Source organism: Passer montanus, unplaced genomic scaffold (genome assembly GCF_014805655.1).
Source record: "Passer montanus isolate IOZ18808 unplaced genomic scaffold, ASM1480565v1 scaffold54, whole genome shotgun sequence".
Taxonomy (NCBI): domain Eukaryota; kingdom Metazoa; phylum Chordata; class Aves; order Passeriformes; family Passeridae; genus Passer; species Passer montanus.
Genome location: NW_024370374.1, coordinates 703,234 through 719,366, shown reverse-complemented (window position 1 = coordinate 719,366; position 16,133 = coordinate 703,234). Strand labels below are relative to the sequence as shown.

At 40.1% G+C, this 16,133-nt stretch overlaps 1 protein-coding gene across 3 annotated transcripts in view; it reads right to left on the bottom strand.

Annotated features, from left to right (window-relative positions):
- The window catches only part of NELL1 (neural EGFL like 1), a 277,445-nt gene that overhangs the window by 231,294 nt on the left and 30,018 nt on the right, over positions 1–16,133 (bottom strand). For all 3 annotated transcript variants that reach the window (XM_039725136.1, XM_039725137.1, XM_039725138.1), the window contains exon 3: positions 11,233–11,403. In XM_039725136.1, coding sequence (XP_039581070.1) covers positions 11,233–11,403 — 171 coding nt within the window. The remainder of the gene's footprint in view (positions 1–11,232; positions 11,404–16,133) is intronic.

The following is a 16,133-nucleotide window of genomic DNA, read 5'->3' as shown; positions in this document are numbered from 1 at the left end:
GATTTAATTTATTTTCCTGTATAATCAAAGTTAATGTACCCTATTTTTCACTTTAATTATTCCAAATACAAATCTAAATTAAAAAATAAAAATCCATCTAAATAAAATTATATTTTAAAAATCTCTTGTTTTCATTCAAGAGAAATTCAAAGTAACTAACAAACAGGAGAAAACTACACAAATGCAAGTGAAGATGGTCACAAGAGCACGTTTTCACTGTCAGGTTTTGGGGGTTTACTCTCCACACATCAATTGTGTAAGTGTGAATTCAGAGATATTATCTGCCTGTGCGGGGCTTTTGTTACAAAACATATTACACTCCTCAGTTTCCTAGAAACGTATCCATTAATTTTATCAGAATTTCTTAAGCACTAAACTAAAACAAATCATTCTTATCGACCCAAAGTAGAGGACTGGACCCATTATATGACACAGCAGTGGCCCCAGCAAGGGAAGAAATACATCTGTCAGAGTTGCCCCTATGGCAACTTTCATCTGGAGAAAATCTACTTGAGGTAGATTCCAACACCTTTACAAACAAGGTCATTATTATGAACTTTACTTGCAAATGACAAAACAGATACAAATGGTCACTGATAACACCAGTGTAAAGAATGCCTAAGCCCTAACATCCTGTCTACAAGGCTGCAATGTTTACCCATCTTCATATAACAAAAACAGCACTTCTGAAAGTGTGAAAAACCCAGAAAACAGGCTGAGTCAGACTCTAAGCAGAAATAGAAATTTGGCCATTTGCTTAGGATTTCAAGAGTTATACAGGAAAAAAAAAACATGCCAAACTATGAGGTCAACTACATCTTACATGTGATGGACCCAGAGCAGGGCTTTTAGTGTCAAGACAACTTGTTTGATACTCAAATAGTTATCACATTTCTCAGCTTAGGCAACTGCTGCTTTTGGCTAGGATGGAGGTCATTTTCTTCAAAGCAGCTGGTGTGGTGCCACGTGCTGGATTTGTGACAAAAAAGCGTGGGTATCACACCTGTGTTTCAGCTGACAGTCAGCAGCGTTTGCACCATGCCAGGGCCTCTTCTGCTCCTCACACTGCCCCACCAGCGAGGGGCTGGGGGCACACGAGAGCCTGGGAGGGGACACAGCCAGGACAGCAGAGCCAAGCTGACCCAAGGGATACCCCATGCTACACCACATCACACTTAGCAACACAAGTGGGGGAAAACAGAAAGGGGATAGGGATGTTTGGGATTATGGCATTTATCTTCCCCAGTAACCATGATCTGAGACAAAGCCCTTGCTTCTTCCAGGAAAACAGCTAAACACCTGCCAGTTGACGGGAGATCTGAATTAATTCTTTATTTTGCTTTACTTTACCTGTTAAACTGTCTTTATTTCAACACACCTTTCCCCACCTGCACTTGTATCTTTCTGAATCCCTTCCCCTTCCCACTGCAGAGGCAGCAGCTGTGTGGTGCTCAGCTGCCTAACAGCAACAAACCACACAGCAACCTTTTTCTTTCAGGTAAAGCTGAGTTCAATAGCATGAGGATCCTGGCCCTGGCATTGCCCCTAAAACTTGTACATAATCTACAGGTAGCAGGAGCACACAAGAATACTTGTCACAGGTTTTAGTGAGCATGATAATTTTTGCCGTATTCAGTAGAACTTAAGGTGGTGTCTAGGTCAAAAGAATTCTTTCTCTGAAGTGCTGAGGTGAATGTCATCTACACATACAGACTTTTCTTACAAAAATCAGTGTGCTCCCCTTCTATGAATTATGTGAATTCAGGACTTTAAACATCTCCATACAGAGCTGAGAGCTACATAGATCAAATGCTACTTTTCAAACAAATATCTGACTCTCCAAAGGCATTTCAGCATCTCTTTATCACTTATGAGCAACTATCACTATCTGGCTACCAGAGCATAAACCACAAAGCAGTAGGGTTTTTTATGATGCACACACATATCCACTACAGTCAGGGAGACAAACACGCTTATAAATGAGGACAATAGTAAAACTCACAGGCTCCCTGAAAGACACCCTTTAACCTCGGCAATCTTTGAAGCTCAGGTTCTAAACCAGAACACTGAATAAAGCAAACCGTTAACAAAAAAGCTAAAAGCACAGCCCACTCGTTTGTTGCCATACCAAGTATCATACCAAAAGCCCAACCTCAGATGAACCAAATGTTCAGAGCACATCCCAGATGCAAAATATCACCAAACCAAGTCTGAGCAATTAAAAGCAGATTCTATAAATAAGAGGAAGAAATTAATTCAATGGGTTCTTTCAAGACATAAAAAGAAGAAAAGCTCCTCTCCCACAAATTAAACAAGAAACCCTTAGAGCAAGATACATCTGAGATAAAAAACTGTATTAGAATATCTATGCAACAAGTAGTAGCCAATTAAGCCTATCTTACAATCAGACAAGAGGAAGAATATGTAACAAAATGTGCACAAATAAGGTCTTGCAGCAAAATGAATCCCAAAATAAAATTCTATCAGAACAAAGAGGTAAAACCATTATTAAATGGCTAATGCCATCTCTATTTTATAATGATTTTTTTTAATCTAATGTTGCTTTTGGAGTTTGTTGCAAGGCATTTATTGAGTAAGAACTGGCAGTTCTGAAACTCTGCTTCTATTCCATCTGCCTGCCACAGAGGGATGTGCTGGTCCCTGGCCAAAGACCTGCAGCACACAGATCTTCACCCTGGCAGTTACAGAACCTGAGGCATGATAAGCTTTTACAGCTTTGGAACAGCCCCTCTTCACAAAATATATGCAGTCTTTGTCTTTCCTTTTGTTTTCCCTTTGTGTCAGGCTCCTCTCAACCCCAAAGTTGATTTATCTAGCACAGTAAGATAGGTGCAATTGTGAAAAGAACGAGGCCTTTGATTTCAACTCTTTCTGCACTGCTACAAAAGCTAAATTTAAAATTCAGCCAGCCACAAGAAACCTTTTTACTAAACAGCTTCTTCCCCCATTCCAAAACCACATCTGCTGAGAAGTTAATTGCTTTACAGGGTATCTTGTCACAGGATCATCTCATCAAGGGGCTCATGTCATCACTGGAGGATTTGTATATAATCATAAAATAACCTCATCCATATTCCAGAGTCAATTTGCTGCTGTGATGGAAGGCAACTGCAGGCTGAGGATGGCAGGCTTTGCCTTGGCTGCCACGCTCATGCCAAGGCCCTGCCCCTGGTGCTGTCTCAGCACTGTGCAAAGGCACTGGGCTCTCCTGGGAGCTGCCACTCCTCCTCCCCATTAGCCACTGTCTCTGTAACACCAATTCCATGGCCTCATTCCCTGTTCCTCAGTTCTCCCTGCAGGTTCATCCAATAACCCACATCTCCCTTTTCCCACGGTATTTTCCAGGTGTCCAGTTTAGTCTTGGTTGTTTGAAAGATAACATTACAGTCCCTCCACAAATAACTAATTGTCCATGACTGGGGAGGTGTATGAAACAGACAGTAAACATAGAACAAGCCATTATATTGGTTCTAAAATTAAATTTAGATGGAAACTGCCAGCAGACAGGCAGAAAAGCACTCTGCAGGGACAGCACACTTCTCACAACATCTGACACACTGGGGAGGGGAAAGCATGGTTCTGCTCAAGTCAATGAGAGTTCTCACTGCAGACTGCACTGGGTTGCTCCCCAGGGATATTGCATGGCACATCTTTCAGACAAGTCTAAGGTAAGTAGCTGGTGTGACAGAAAAATTCAGCTTGGGCTGAAAAAGTCCAAATTGCCTTAGTTGGCATAGTGGTAGTTATTAGTTATTTGCTTTCACTGTTGATGTGCTGAAGAGGATGCCATTAAAACTGCAGTCCAATTAAGTAATGCAGTTTCCACTGATTCTTTCATTTACTGCCTGGTCTCAGAAACAAGGACAAGTTATAGGACTGGCAATGCCTGTTACATTACTCCTGTGCCGAGGATCAAACTACCAACTTCCTCCTCACTGCTTCTTCAATGTATCCTTCCACTGGCAAGGCAGATCACAACAAGGATTCTTCACATCATTAAAATATTTGAAGTGGAAGAGGAAGCTAATATCTGCATTTTTTTCCCATTAAAAAAAAAAAAACTCGAACACCACCAAAAAGCTACACCAACCAGCTCACTAAAGACTTACCTGGGCAGAAATGGAGTATTCTTCAACTTTCAGAAACACCTCACCTTCTGAAGCATGAGACTGGACTGCCTTTACCATTGGCACGTTGGTCAAGCAGCTCACACCCACAGCACTGAACCAGGAACTCTGCTGTCCCCACGCTCAGCACGGAGCCTCTCTGACCCCCTTACATACTGCAGGGCCAGCCAAACACCACAGATGCCTGGCTGGTCCTGTTCACACACCACTGCTGCAGTGAGACCCACGCCACTGCCCCAGAGCCCCCGTCGGGGTTTCCAAGCCTTGACACCTTCCACCTCTGAGCACCCCATATGCCTCCAGCTCCTCACAACCAAGGAACAAATGTGAGTGATCCTGCACCACTGCCCTCAAGAGTGCTGCCGATTTTCAGTTACCAGATCATCAAATAATAAGAACTTTCAGGGTTTGGAGTATTAAGAAATGCAATCAAGTAGACTCTACCTCCATGCAGCCAGCTTGAGGATTTTGTAAAGATTGGATTCCTAGAATAATTACCTTCTGGGTAACAGTGCTAAACTGCCAAAGAAAGACACCTCAAGTATTAAGCCACTTCATAACATTCTGGGCTGGTTTCACAGCTCTCAGCAGTCTCAGCCCTGTTTGCTCAATCGCCCTCTCACAAGCCTCACCACACTCAGGAGGTTTCAGATCTTTTGGAAAGGCTCTGCACTATTTGCTACATGAAGACTCAGGTCTCAGGTCTGCTGTTGAATAGTTCAGAGAGGTTCTTTGGCAAAGATCTAAAAATATTTAACTAGAATTATGCTATCATTTTCTCAATTCAGCTCCAATATTATCCTATGTGACTTGTAGTTCTAAACTCCAGAGCTAAGCCAACCACTTCAAATGGAAGAGTTCATTTTTTTCTTAGATCTCGATTAATCTGTCTTGCTGGAGCAAGATAATTGTTTTTACAATATGAAAGGAAAAAGCTCAAAACATTTGCTTTATCTGGCTGACTGTTAAATTACTATGACCACCCCTCTTGTTCATGTGACCCCCCACACCAACAAATAAAAAGAATATAGAACCAAGTAACAGGAGACTTCTTCTGAAAAAAAATCATTAAAAAATATCCAAGTACATTTCAAACTGTGCAAGCTAAATTTTCAGAGACTGCTCTTACAACTAACCATACCAATTTAAAGACTTAGTGCTTTTAACATTAAAAAATATCTACATGTATATTGGACCAACATACAAATAATTGAGAATTTGATAATACACCTAGTCACACACTTTTGGAAATTACAAACCATCTGAGGCTTGCCGGTCTTGATTTAAGATCATTTCCTCTGCCATTATCCATCCTCTCTCTCTGACACCCAGAGCATAAAAATACAAGGAATGCAAGATGGCAATGGTAAAGTGTAATCTAACAATACTCCTGTCCCGCTGAAGCCATCAACCTGTCCACCAACATTTGCAACTCACCAGAAAGCACCACAAGTACCCAGTTCTGACTGGGTACCATTGTTGAGTCTATATGCAGCAGTACTTGGGCTTTGCAGGTACCAAACTCTGGCTCCATGGGTCCCTAAAACTCTGCCCTGAGCTCCTATGGAAGACCCTTAATCAAACTCCTGGAGAGTGACTTCTGCTCCTCTTCTGACAGCAGCAGCAGCTGGATCAGCTCCCAGAAGGAGCACAAAGCAGATGCAGATTCCATGCTGAGCAGGAGCTAGTGAGGCTTCTCTGCTGAAGCTCAGTGCCCAAGTACCTCTACAAGTGACTTCTGCCTTCTGAGGGTGGCCAAAGGGTCTAAGACAGGTAGGAACAAATATGGATTGTTACCTTTTTTTTCCTCCAGTACTTTTTCAGCACTTTCATAAATACTCATGCATTCTCACAATTCTCTCAATGCAGTATACAAAGAAGTTCAAATTAATTTTTGGGGATTAAAAAACAAATTTTCATCGTAATTGGGGACTGGAATAAAACATATCATTCAGTCTTTGGTCACACCCGTATCACCATTCTGCTGATGCAACAGCTATTCAGTGAAAAACCCTAGCTATGTAAAAGCTTCTTTAAAAAGAAAATAGTGCTGACTGTATCCTCAACATTTCCTTGCAGTTAACTGCAGTAAATGTAATGATAGAGACTGATGGCAGCTGATGTGGTATGCCAGCTGGTGGTCTCCCTGACGCCAAACATTTTACAGCCTTTCTGCCAAACAAAAATAAAAACTAGTAGGTGATAATTAACTTCCAGTCCACAATAGCACAGTTCTGAAGTTGGGTGCACCCATGATACAGAGTTACACCACTCTACCCAAGTAACCATTTTTCTGACAGCCTTTGCTACAGCTTGGAGAGCAGAGAAGCAATCTGGGTCACAAACTCATATTCAAACAGCAAGACTGAATTACCTAGCTGCATAGCACTGTCACCACACCACTTTCCCTCTCAAGATAAAGTGTTTTACAGTAACTAAAGCAGCAAATCCCTCTTTTAAATACATCCCTTAACCTTCTTTAAATTTATTACACTTTAATTAAAGTCACAGAACTTTGTTTAGATCAGTGGAAAACCTCGGGTTGGCAGCCAGAATATCTGATTTATAGAATTCGGACGTCTTGGATTCTCATATTTGGAGGATGTTACTTTAATTTATTTATTTTTCCAATTAAAAAGTTCTCACTGCTCATGCATTTTTTATTCCCTAATGCGTTGTTCTAACATAAAAGAAGCAGACAACATGTTTTTTCAGTTGGAGACTACTTCCAAGCCTGCTCCAGTTTTATAATCTATTCTCTTATGCTCTTACCAACCCCCTCCATCAAACAGCTAAGAGTATCCATCAAAACCACAGGCTATATTCACAGCAAAATGCACTCTGGCACAGATTTTCACTGGAAGAACACCAATTTTTTCATCAAAACACCTTCCTCTCCCTTCTAGGCTCACAGAGTTCAAGTAAAGGAAGATGGATACTGTCTGAATAGGTGAGTACCTTTATAGCAATATGGCTGATGATAAATTAAAAATTAAAAAAAAAAAAATTAAAAACCACCTTTCAGGCTTACCCCTCCAGATTAATCAGCTACACTGAGAACAACTTGGAATTTCTATTTTGCAAACAGATTTTCAGTAAATACATTTTGATACAGTACCTGCCATTTCCTAAATTGTAGGCTCCATGCTATTCCCTTGCTCTTCTCAACATATTTCATTAAATGCAACATATTTCTGTACTGTTACTATCATAGGGGACAAGCATCCCAGTGGACAGCCAGCTGCCATGGGAAGCAATAGAGACTCGACAGCTAAAACTAATTCCCAGAGAAGACAAACATCAAATATTGTAGGACTTGACAGCCTCTTGGCTGCAAATGTCCCCACAGCACAGGTATGAACACAGGCCCAAGCTGGAAAGAAGCATGGCAGAGTTATTTGATCATACATATATTCATTTTTCTAAGCCTTCAGAACCTTACTAGAATGTCAAAAGCATGTTAGCAAGTGCACCCACGGCTCCTCATGTCAGTTTTCTGAGACAGTTCCCTGGCTAGAGGTTACTGTCTAGCAGAAAAGTTCTTCAAGTCAGTGAGGAGAGTCCAGTGACATTCAACGGGTTTCCAGTCTGGACTTCAAGGTATCCTTTTGTGTCCCATGAAGATGGGCTGAGAAATTTGCGGCTGTTCAGCCTTGGAAAAGCTCCTTGCTCAGATGACCTTCTAGCACCTTCCAGTACCTAAAGGGGCCATAACTGGAGAGAGACTTTGGACAAGGAAAAAAGTGATAGGACAAGGGGAAATGGCTTCAATTCAAAGTGGGGTGAGTTTAGATTAGATAAATAGGAAGAAATTCTTCACTGTGAGGCCCTGGCACAGGTTACCCAGAGAACCTGTGGCTGCCCCATCCCTGGAAGTGTCCAAGGCCAGGTAGGACAGGGCTTGGAGCAACCTGGGATAGGTATCCCTGAAAGGCATCCCTGCCCACGGCAGGGGATTGGTACAAGATCATCTTTAAAGGCCCTTCCAACTCAAACTATTCTATGATTCCTGAGTTAGCAGCTCTAGACATCAAACTCAGCTACAATTCCCACACCTTGTTCTTGAAGGAGCTCTAAAAAGAGCCAGTAAGATGCAGAGGGAGCTGATTTCAAAAGGAACCTGTATTTGGGCAAATAAACCTCCTTTGATACATATGCTTCTCCCTCCATATGACATCTCATTAGAACAGAGACAATTGCACTGTTTTAAAGGTGATGCTTTAAAGCACTACAGGTCTTTGCTATTTCCCAAGTACTTTTTCCCAAGCCTACCCAGGTCTGAAAAACAAAGCTGACTTTGAATTGAATCCAAAAGATAATCAAGTACAAATGTCAAAGCAATTTTACAAATCAGAGTAATGTGGGTGATAGGGCTGGGAGGAGAAAAAGTAGATTTGACTATCTGTTTACAAATTAAAAGCTTCTTCTCCAACGTGTTCTGATCAGCTGCAGTTCTTGGAGGCCAGAGTATCACAGTATGAAGCCTGTAGCAAAATTAGATTGTGACTGGATATTTTTCCCAATGCAAACACTAGCAATGTACTCTCAGGTACAGATTAATTTTACTAACACTGCATTCACAAATCGTTCACTCACAATAGCCTTCCAAATATATAACACATTACCACAGTCCTAAACAAAAGAAAGAATGCATTTATGCAAATTCAGGTGTGTCTATAAGGAAGCCATGGTGCCAGCCCCTAAAGAAATACAGTAGAAATTCAAGGCATTAATTTTGGCAGTCAGTTTTTTTCTTTTCCCTTTTTGTTTTGCTGGCAAACACAGTAAACAAAAAGCTGAGAACTTTAACTAGATAGGTACACAGGAAGCTAAATTCTTGTTCTGATTACACCAGATCTCTGCAGGAGGTGGGACAGGTGAATATACTGATTGCACTCATATCCTGTTTCCTCTTGTTCATTCAAGTCTGCAGAAGCATCACTTCTCATTGGGCATCCTGAGCTCGGCCGAGAGCCAGACACCACATCAGCCCAAAACAGTGACATTTACACGCTAAGTCCACAGCTCTCCACACGGGACTCTGCTCACACTTTCAGCTGCAGCTTCCCTGAAACTAACATGAAGAAGGCTTAGGGTTTTCACATAGTGTTCAGAAGTATCGCTCATTGACTTGCTCTGCATTTTCAAAGCTTCAACATTTATTGCACTGTCATAAGAAAATGCCATGATAAACAAGACGTTGGCTCCTTTTCTGAGTGCAAAGATATAAAGAGTTTTAAGATTTTATCAAAGTAACACCAACATTCACAAAATTCTCTAACTGAACAGTGATGCTACAGCTGACTCAGGAACTTAGACTTCCCGGGATTTTTTTCCCTATCTCATTTAAACTTCTACTATGATCTGCCCTCAAGTCATGCTTTCAGAACTATTTCCATTATTCTTCCACTGGAGTTGTCACAAAACCTACACAGCCAAATACAGACATCTTGGTACAGATTTATGCTGGAAGCAACCTTAGGATGTACCACCTTAAGGGACATGGTTAGATGGATCAGCCCTGTTGTTTAGGGCTACCTGACAGAGATGGCTGGACATATCCATCACCTCATATGACAGCACAGCTCATTCCATAATTGTATTTATCTATTTCTGCTTGTTACTGTAAAGAAAATCAGGTCACAACCATGACTCTATGCAGTTCTCATGTCCCCGGAAAGAATTCTACACCAGACAGTCATTTTATGTTGTTTTCATTCTAAATTCTGTACAAGAAAGCAGCCAGCTAAACAATCTGCTAAAAAGTGTCTTCCCAAAACACTATTTGCTGTTCATAAAAAAAAAAAATCAAAGTAGATAACGAAGAACCTGTTAACCCAAAACCCAGTATGTCAATAAACAAAGAAAAAAGCATTATGTTGAAAGCAAAGAAATAGTGTAACAAATAAATAATGGGAACATAAATAAATCAAATTACTGAAATGAAGAGAATCTTTGCAAACTGTAGATTTCATGCCCCAATGAACTTAAAATTACTCTCAGCACTTAATTGCTTCTAAGGTCCAAATAAAGTCCAATAAGCAACATTCCTTCAGATTAGATTTTTCAGTAGTTAATGGAGTTGCAGAAAATAGTTGAAACATTCCTCTCAAAACAGTATTTCATAATTACTTGGGTCAAAATTCAAACTTTTTCAAATGTTGCTTTAACTCCTATAATACTCATCTAGCTTTATTCTGACTGTCTGAACAAAATGCAGACTTCAAAAAAAATATCTGCTATCATTACCCAATCTATTTAAGTGCCACGATCCCAAAATGCATATGCTGATGCTCTCACTGAATGTCAAGGATTTTTTTTCATACATTTTGGTGCAATAAGATACAAAAGTAATGGTTTGTTTTCCTCACTCATAAAGACTATTATGAAAGTCCCAATTTCAAGCTCTCTGAATTTCTTCCTCATCAGCTGCTAAGTCTGAAGTCTACAATACATTGTGAGATCAAGTCCCAAGGCAAGAGAGATTTTCATTCCCTGAAATCCTGGCAATATGCCATCTCACAGCCTTCACAACTTCTAATGGAAAGAACAGAATACCCTTCAGAAAACAAAAACCACTGGTTCCAGTCATGCAAAAAGAAGCTTCCAGGTTTCTCAGAAGTTTCCAAATGGGCAGCACATGGAAAAATCAGCAAAACCTACACTGTTTGATTATGCAAAATAAAATTAAAGTGTCTCTGATGCATCTATCTATTCTTCAGGTTCTCAGGTATGCTGAGTGAAGCAGTTCACAACAGAACAGACTGCACACCCATCCATCACACTTAAGTGCAATCACTGACAAACATAACTGCTCAGCTACTGTCTAAACTACAGAGATGCATTTAATACTCCCCCATCAGCAATCAACCTTTTCCACATTTGTTCATAATCACAATGAATTGTTCCATTTTAATACTTTGTTTTCCTTTTCTTATCCCACAGCAGTTTAGGGCGCTTCTTGAATGAGATTTTATGGGGGGGGGGAAAAATCTCCTTTTTTCTTTCCAATCTTTCCAATTTTATTCCTGTAACTAGAGATTATTTTTCAAGGAAATACAGATTACAGAACATATTTTCTTACCTGTTGCAGTCCACGTGGAGCAGAAGATGGGATGCACTAAGTGACACAGCAATCCTGTGCCACTGTCCATCTGCCAGGCGATAGGGGAACACCTCTGTTCTTGTCTTCCCATTAAACCTGTAGTGATACCTGATCTCATCCCGCAGGCCACTGCTCTCCAGTTCAAAATAGCTGCATTGAAAACATGAAGAATCAGTTCCACTTTTGGATATACTGTCTGAAAGAGACTGTCACTTTCTTCTTAACTGGTAAAACTTCTTTAAACAAACACAATCTAAAGAGGCTGCTCAGCATGAATTAGCTACTAATTAAGTTTTTTTTTTAAAGAAGCAGAGAGACAAGTCTATACATTCAGAGCAGTACAAAACCAGCAATACTAATTACTGAAAACAGCTCAAAGTACTACTTGTTAGCCAAGGAAACTGAAGTCCTCTTTCCACCCATAGCAAACTACAAAAAAACAAGCCTTATTCTTTTCACTGAAATATTTTGTATGACTGCAGGCTTTGTAAGAAATTGAAAAATAAAGAACGGTACAGATATCACTACCACAAACAAATAAAAAGCCATTAAGGTAAGAAAACACTAGGTAATCGTTAAATGTGTATTTACTACTTGCAAACCCAGTTAAAAAACCACAACTGTTTATTTTTAGGACTCCCCTACATGTAATTGTGCTTAACTCATTTTCTGACTTTTATTGTTACTGCTGTGATCGTTCAGCTTTACAAGGAAAGGACAAAACCTCTTGGAATAGGTGTCTCCACATCTGGCATAAACCATCCAACAATCAAAACCTTCATACAGCTGTCAGACTCACAGAACTAATGAAGTGAGGTTATTAATTGGCTTCACAGGGGGGTGGGGGGAGCCAGTTCTTTCTCTAGGATGAATTTAGCCCTTCCAGGGCACAATGACAGTATAAATAGTGAAGTCTTTTCTTGGACCTCACCAAGTATTTGCATCATATCGAATCTTTTTCCTGCTAAAATGAAGCTGTGTATATAGAAACAGGTGATGCTGACCTCCCTTCATAGTAGAAAGAGCTCTACAACAAAGTGAAGACATTAGATTGTCCAGATAGTCCTTTGCCCCACCACCTCCAGAGTGTTTTGTTTTTCCCTGTTGACCGACACCAATTTAACATGGCATTTGAGAGATAGGAGCTGATTTGGTTAGGGTGGGAAAAATTACAGTCATGAAATGCACTTCCAAAAATGTAACATAAACCAATAAATATTGGAGTGCCAATTTTCATTTTCCCATAAGCCTTTTACACTGCTGGGCAGTACACAGGCCCTAACAGCCTGTGTGCACAAGCATTACATGCGGGCTGTGCACGTCTTCAAGATTAGATCTTACCAATGAAGCTGAGAGTTTCCAGCATAACTGGAAAACAGAGTTTCTTGGAAGGAAACTTAGGTGATAAAACACTAGCTGGAAACACATGCAAGACATCACAATAGGCTGGGAAGGGGAACACAAAGACAGTAAGTCTTCACCAAATGTGAAATTCAAGCCCTCCTCCATCCTGACAATGCCTTGTCATCATATTTTTCACGCAACCTAAAAGCATTATTGGGTCACATGAATCAAAGACCCGAGCGACAAAGTAAAACACACAAGGAGGTAAAGGTAAAACCAATGCTGAATAAAAACACAGCAGGCATAGGTACAAACAAAATACATGCAGTACAGATTGGAAAAAAAGGCTGGTGGTGTGAAGGAACTGGTGCAAGGAGAGCAGAGAAGGAGGGGTTTTCTAAACAGTAGAGCAGAATGTTGATTAACTACAGCCAACACGCATTAAAATACCTAAATTACATTCACACAAAATCTGGAGATTTATTATTTCGATGCTCAGTAACAATATAGTCAATATCCAGAAGATACTGCTGCTGGTGTTCCCAAGCAAGAAAAGCACTAGAGGAAAAGTACTGTCAGTGATGTCATACTTAAAACATTTTGTAATTTCCATCTGCTGTCACAGCACAAAAGGAAGGGGGACAGAAGACTGGGGGGAAAAAAAGAAAGTGAGGGAGAAGTACATAACATTCACACACAAAGTATTTGTATGTATATACATATAGGTATATGGTTGATCACAGAGTCTTAAGAGCCCAAAAACAAGACAATCTCCTGTTGCAAGAAGCAAATTGCTTCCTGAGGTCATTCTTTGTAATCTCCAATAGCCACGGAGCTGATCACTCACCACACAATGATTTCTTTGTTAATGTAAAGGAAACAGTGCAGTCCTGGAAAGGTCAGTCAGTTACTGCACTTAATCACATCTGTGCTCTATTATTTGTACAGCATAGGGAATTGCAAAGCTTCTCAGCTGACAAGCTTTAGTGTCAATAGTTACCTCAGGACTGAGAACAGCTTGTTGCTTAGGAATCGAGCGTGTTGTCAGCCTCCTGACTAATTCATATAGTACAGAACAGATTACTTAAAATTTCATGTAAAAGCTAGTGCTAACATTTTTATATATGTGCACCTAATGCAGTAAGTGCCATGGGACTGTATTAAACACCATGTTTTAGCTCTTCAGTGGCAGGAAAAGGAGGGTGACAGCAGACAAATTCTGCACCTATTCTTCACCACCCTTCAACAAGAGCAAATGACAAACAGTTACACTCAGAGAGACATCAGTGAACACCAGTCAACATAATCCCAACAGCAGAAATTACCTGGGTTACTCCAATGCATCTCCCTCTCGTATTTAAAAAACTAAAGGCAAGGTTAACCAACACTCTTGTGTAGATTTTTTTTTTTTTTTAAGATGCAGAAATTCACACTGAGACCCTGATTACACAAACATTTCACTGTGTTCTTGGTTCAGAAGCTGTCTTTTCTCTACCAGAATATAACTCACATGCAAACAGTTCCCTCTTTTCTTTCCTCCTTCCACTAGACTCTGGTGGAAAGAAGCCTCTTCCAAAGCAATGGCACAAAGGCCATTCACAGTGCACCTGCTCTGTTTCAGAGTTCTAATCTGCAAATTGGGGAATGGAAGACAAATGAGTGGAAAAACAAACTCAGGCAAGTAATCATCAACTCGTGAGAAAATAATTAGTAAACTCAGAGGAATAAATGGATTTCCCAGAGGAAATAAATGGAAATAAAAAGCGATTTTTTTTTTAATCGCTATCTCATCTTCAAATGCCATTGTACATTTTTTTTATCCACAATAAAACAACAGGTAAAAATTAGGAGGGGGAAAATTCATAGAAGGTACCATAGAAGAGACAGGAAAATGGACCGATCTCTACCAGGAGTTTTGAAGGTACTTTTCAGTATTTTGTCAGGAACTACAAGAAAACAGAGGATTGGAATGAATCTGGGTTCCTGAAAAGACTGCAACATCTGGGACCATCTGAATATATGTATCATGATTCAGTGTGAACTTTCAATGCTGCCATGAAATCCATACCAAAAGCCCAAGAAAGATCCCTGAGTATCGTGACAATCTCTGATTCTACATCACATCTGCATGCAGCCTGTCCTACAGTTAGGGCCCTGCTACCCTCCTCCAGACCTTTTTCAGGGAAGAAAGGTGTGAAACAGTAATCTTCTTGTCAACTCCTTAGCCCTGAGTGATGGTTTCTTGTTTTATTTATTATTTCTCAGCAACAATTTATACTTTCATGTGTTTTAAATGAGGCGTGATCAGATGTTAACATGTATTTTGACACATGAAGTTCTCAGAACACATGTATTAAGAAAGCTTGATTTTTATGGAACAGCAATACAATTTGACCTTGGCCGAAATTCTCCCAACTAGTAGAATTTCCCTGTTTGCTAAGCATGTAAATTACTGCTGGCTTCTTTCGTACAATTATAGAATTCAAATGCTTTTTATAGGTCTATCTGCAGTCTCTCATTCAAACCCCAATGTATAAGAGAAAAACATTGCTAAATTCAGACTGATTTTATGCACATCAAAAAAAGCTGGGATATTTTAAGGCCATGCAATGTGCTTTCCAGAAGGACAGTATTATTCCACAATTGATTCAAGATATTGTACAATTCTTTCTGACAGTTTTTGCAACCGCTACATACCTCACACAAAAATATTGTTTGGAGAGGATAAAGCTTGACACAGGTACATTTAATGACTTTTTCTTTCTTCCCCTTTTCTTTTAGTCACCACCATATTGACCAAACCATACATTTGACTGCTCGTTTCACTTCCAGATTAGGAGAGAAAGGTTTCTAAAAGTATACTTTCACTTGGAAACACCTGCTGTGGATGCAATGACCAAAAAATATTGGAAAAGCCACTATCAACATTAAATAAGAACATGTATGACACCTGAAACAGAAAAGGCAAAATATTTCTATAAGGTGAGTTGGCTGAATCCACCATCTGCATTAAAGAAACATATTCACCTTTTCATCATCTCAACCCACTGAAGAGCTTTTATCCTGTGGCAAACACCACCGCGTTTCATTCAAAGATTCTACTGTTGTTAGATTATGCAAGTGGCCAAAGGAAGGACAGACCACAGACTATGGATCCCAAGACAGGGCCCCAACAGAACTGTGGGACTGGTGCCCTCCAGAACATCCTTAGGGTACATAGCATTTTATTTTCTGATCTTCACCAACCCAATACCTATCACAAAGCACTAAAATATCCCACAATGAAGACAGCAGCATAATTGGGTAAGCAGATTAAATGCTCCTGTAAGAGATCTAGGAACTAATGCAGAACTACTTTTTGCATTCAACTCTGGCAACATTCCTCCTTATCACATTCAAACATAAATAAAGCAGAGTTATCATTCTGACTTTACAACTTCCATCATCCTTGATCAAGTGCCAAATGAAGCCCCACAGCCTCTTTCAGGGAGCAGCACCAGTGCTTATAGCAGATGCTCTTACAGCTACTGAACAGA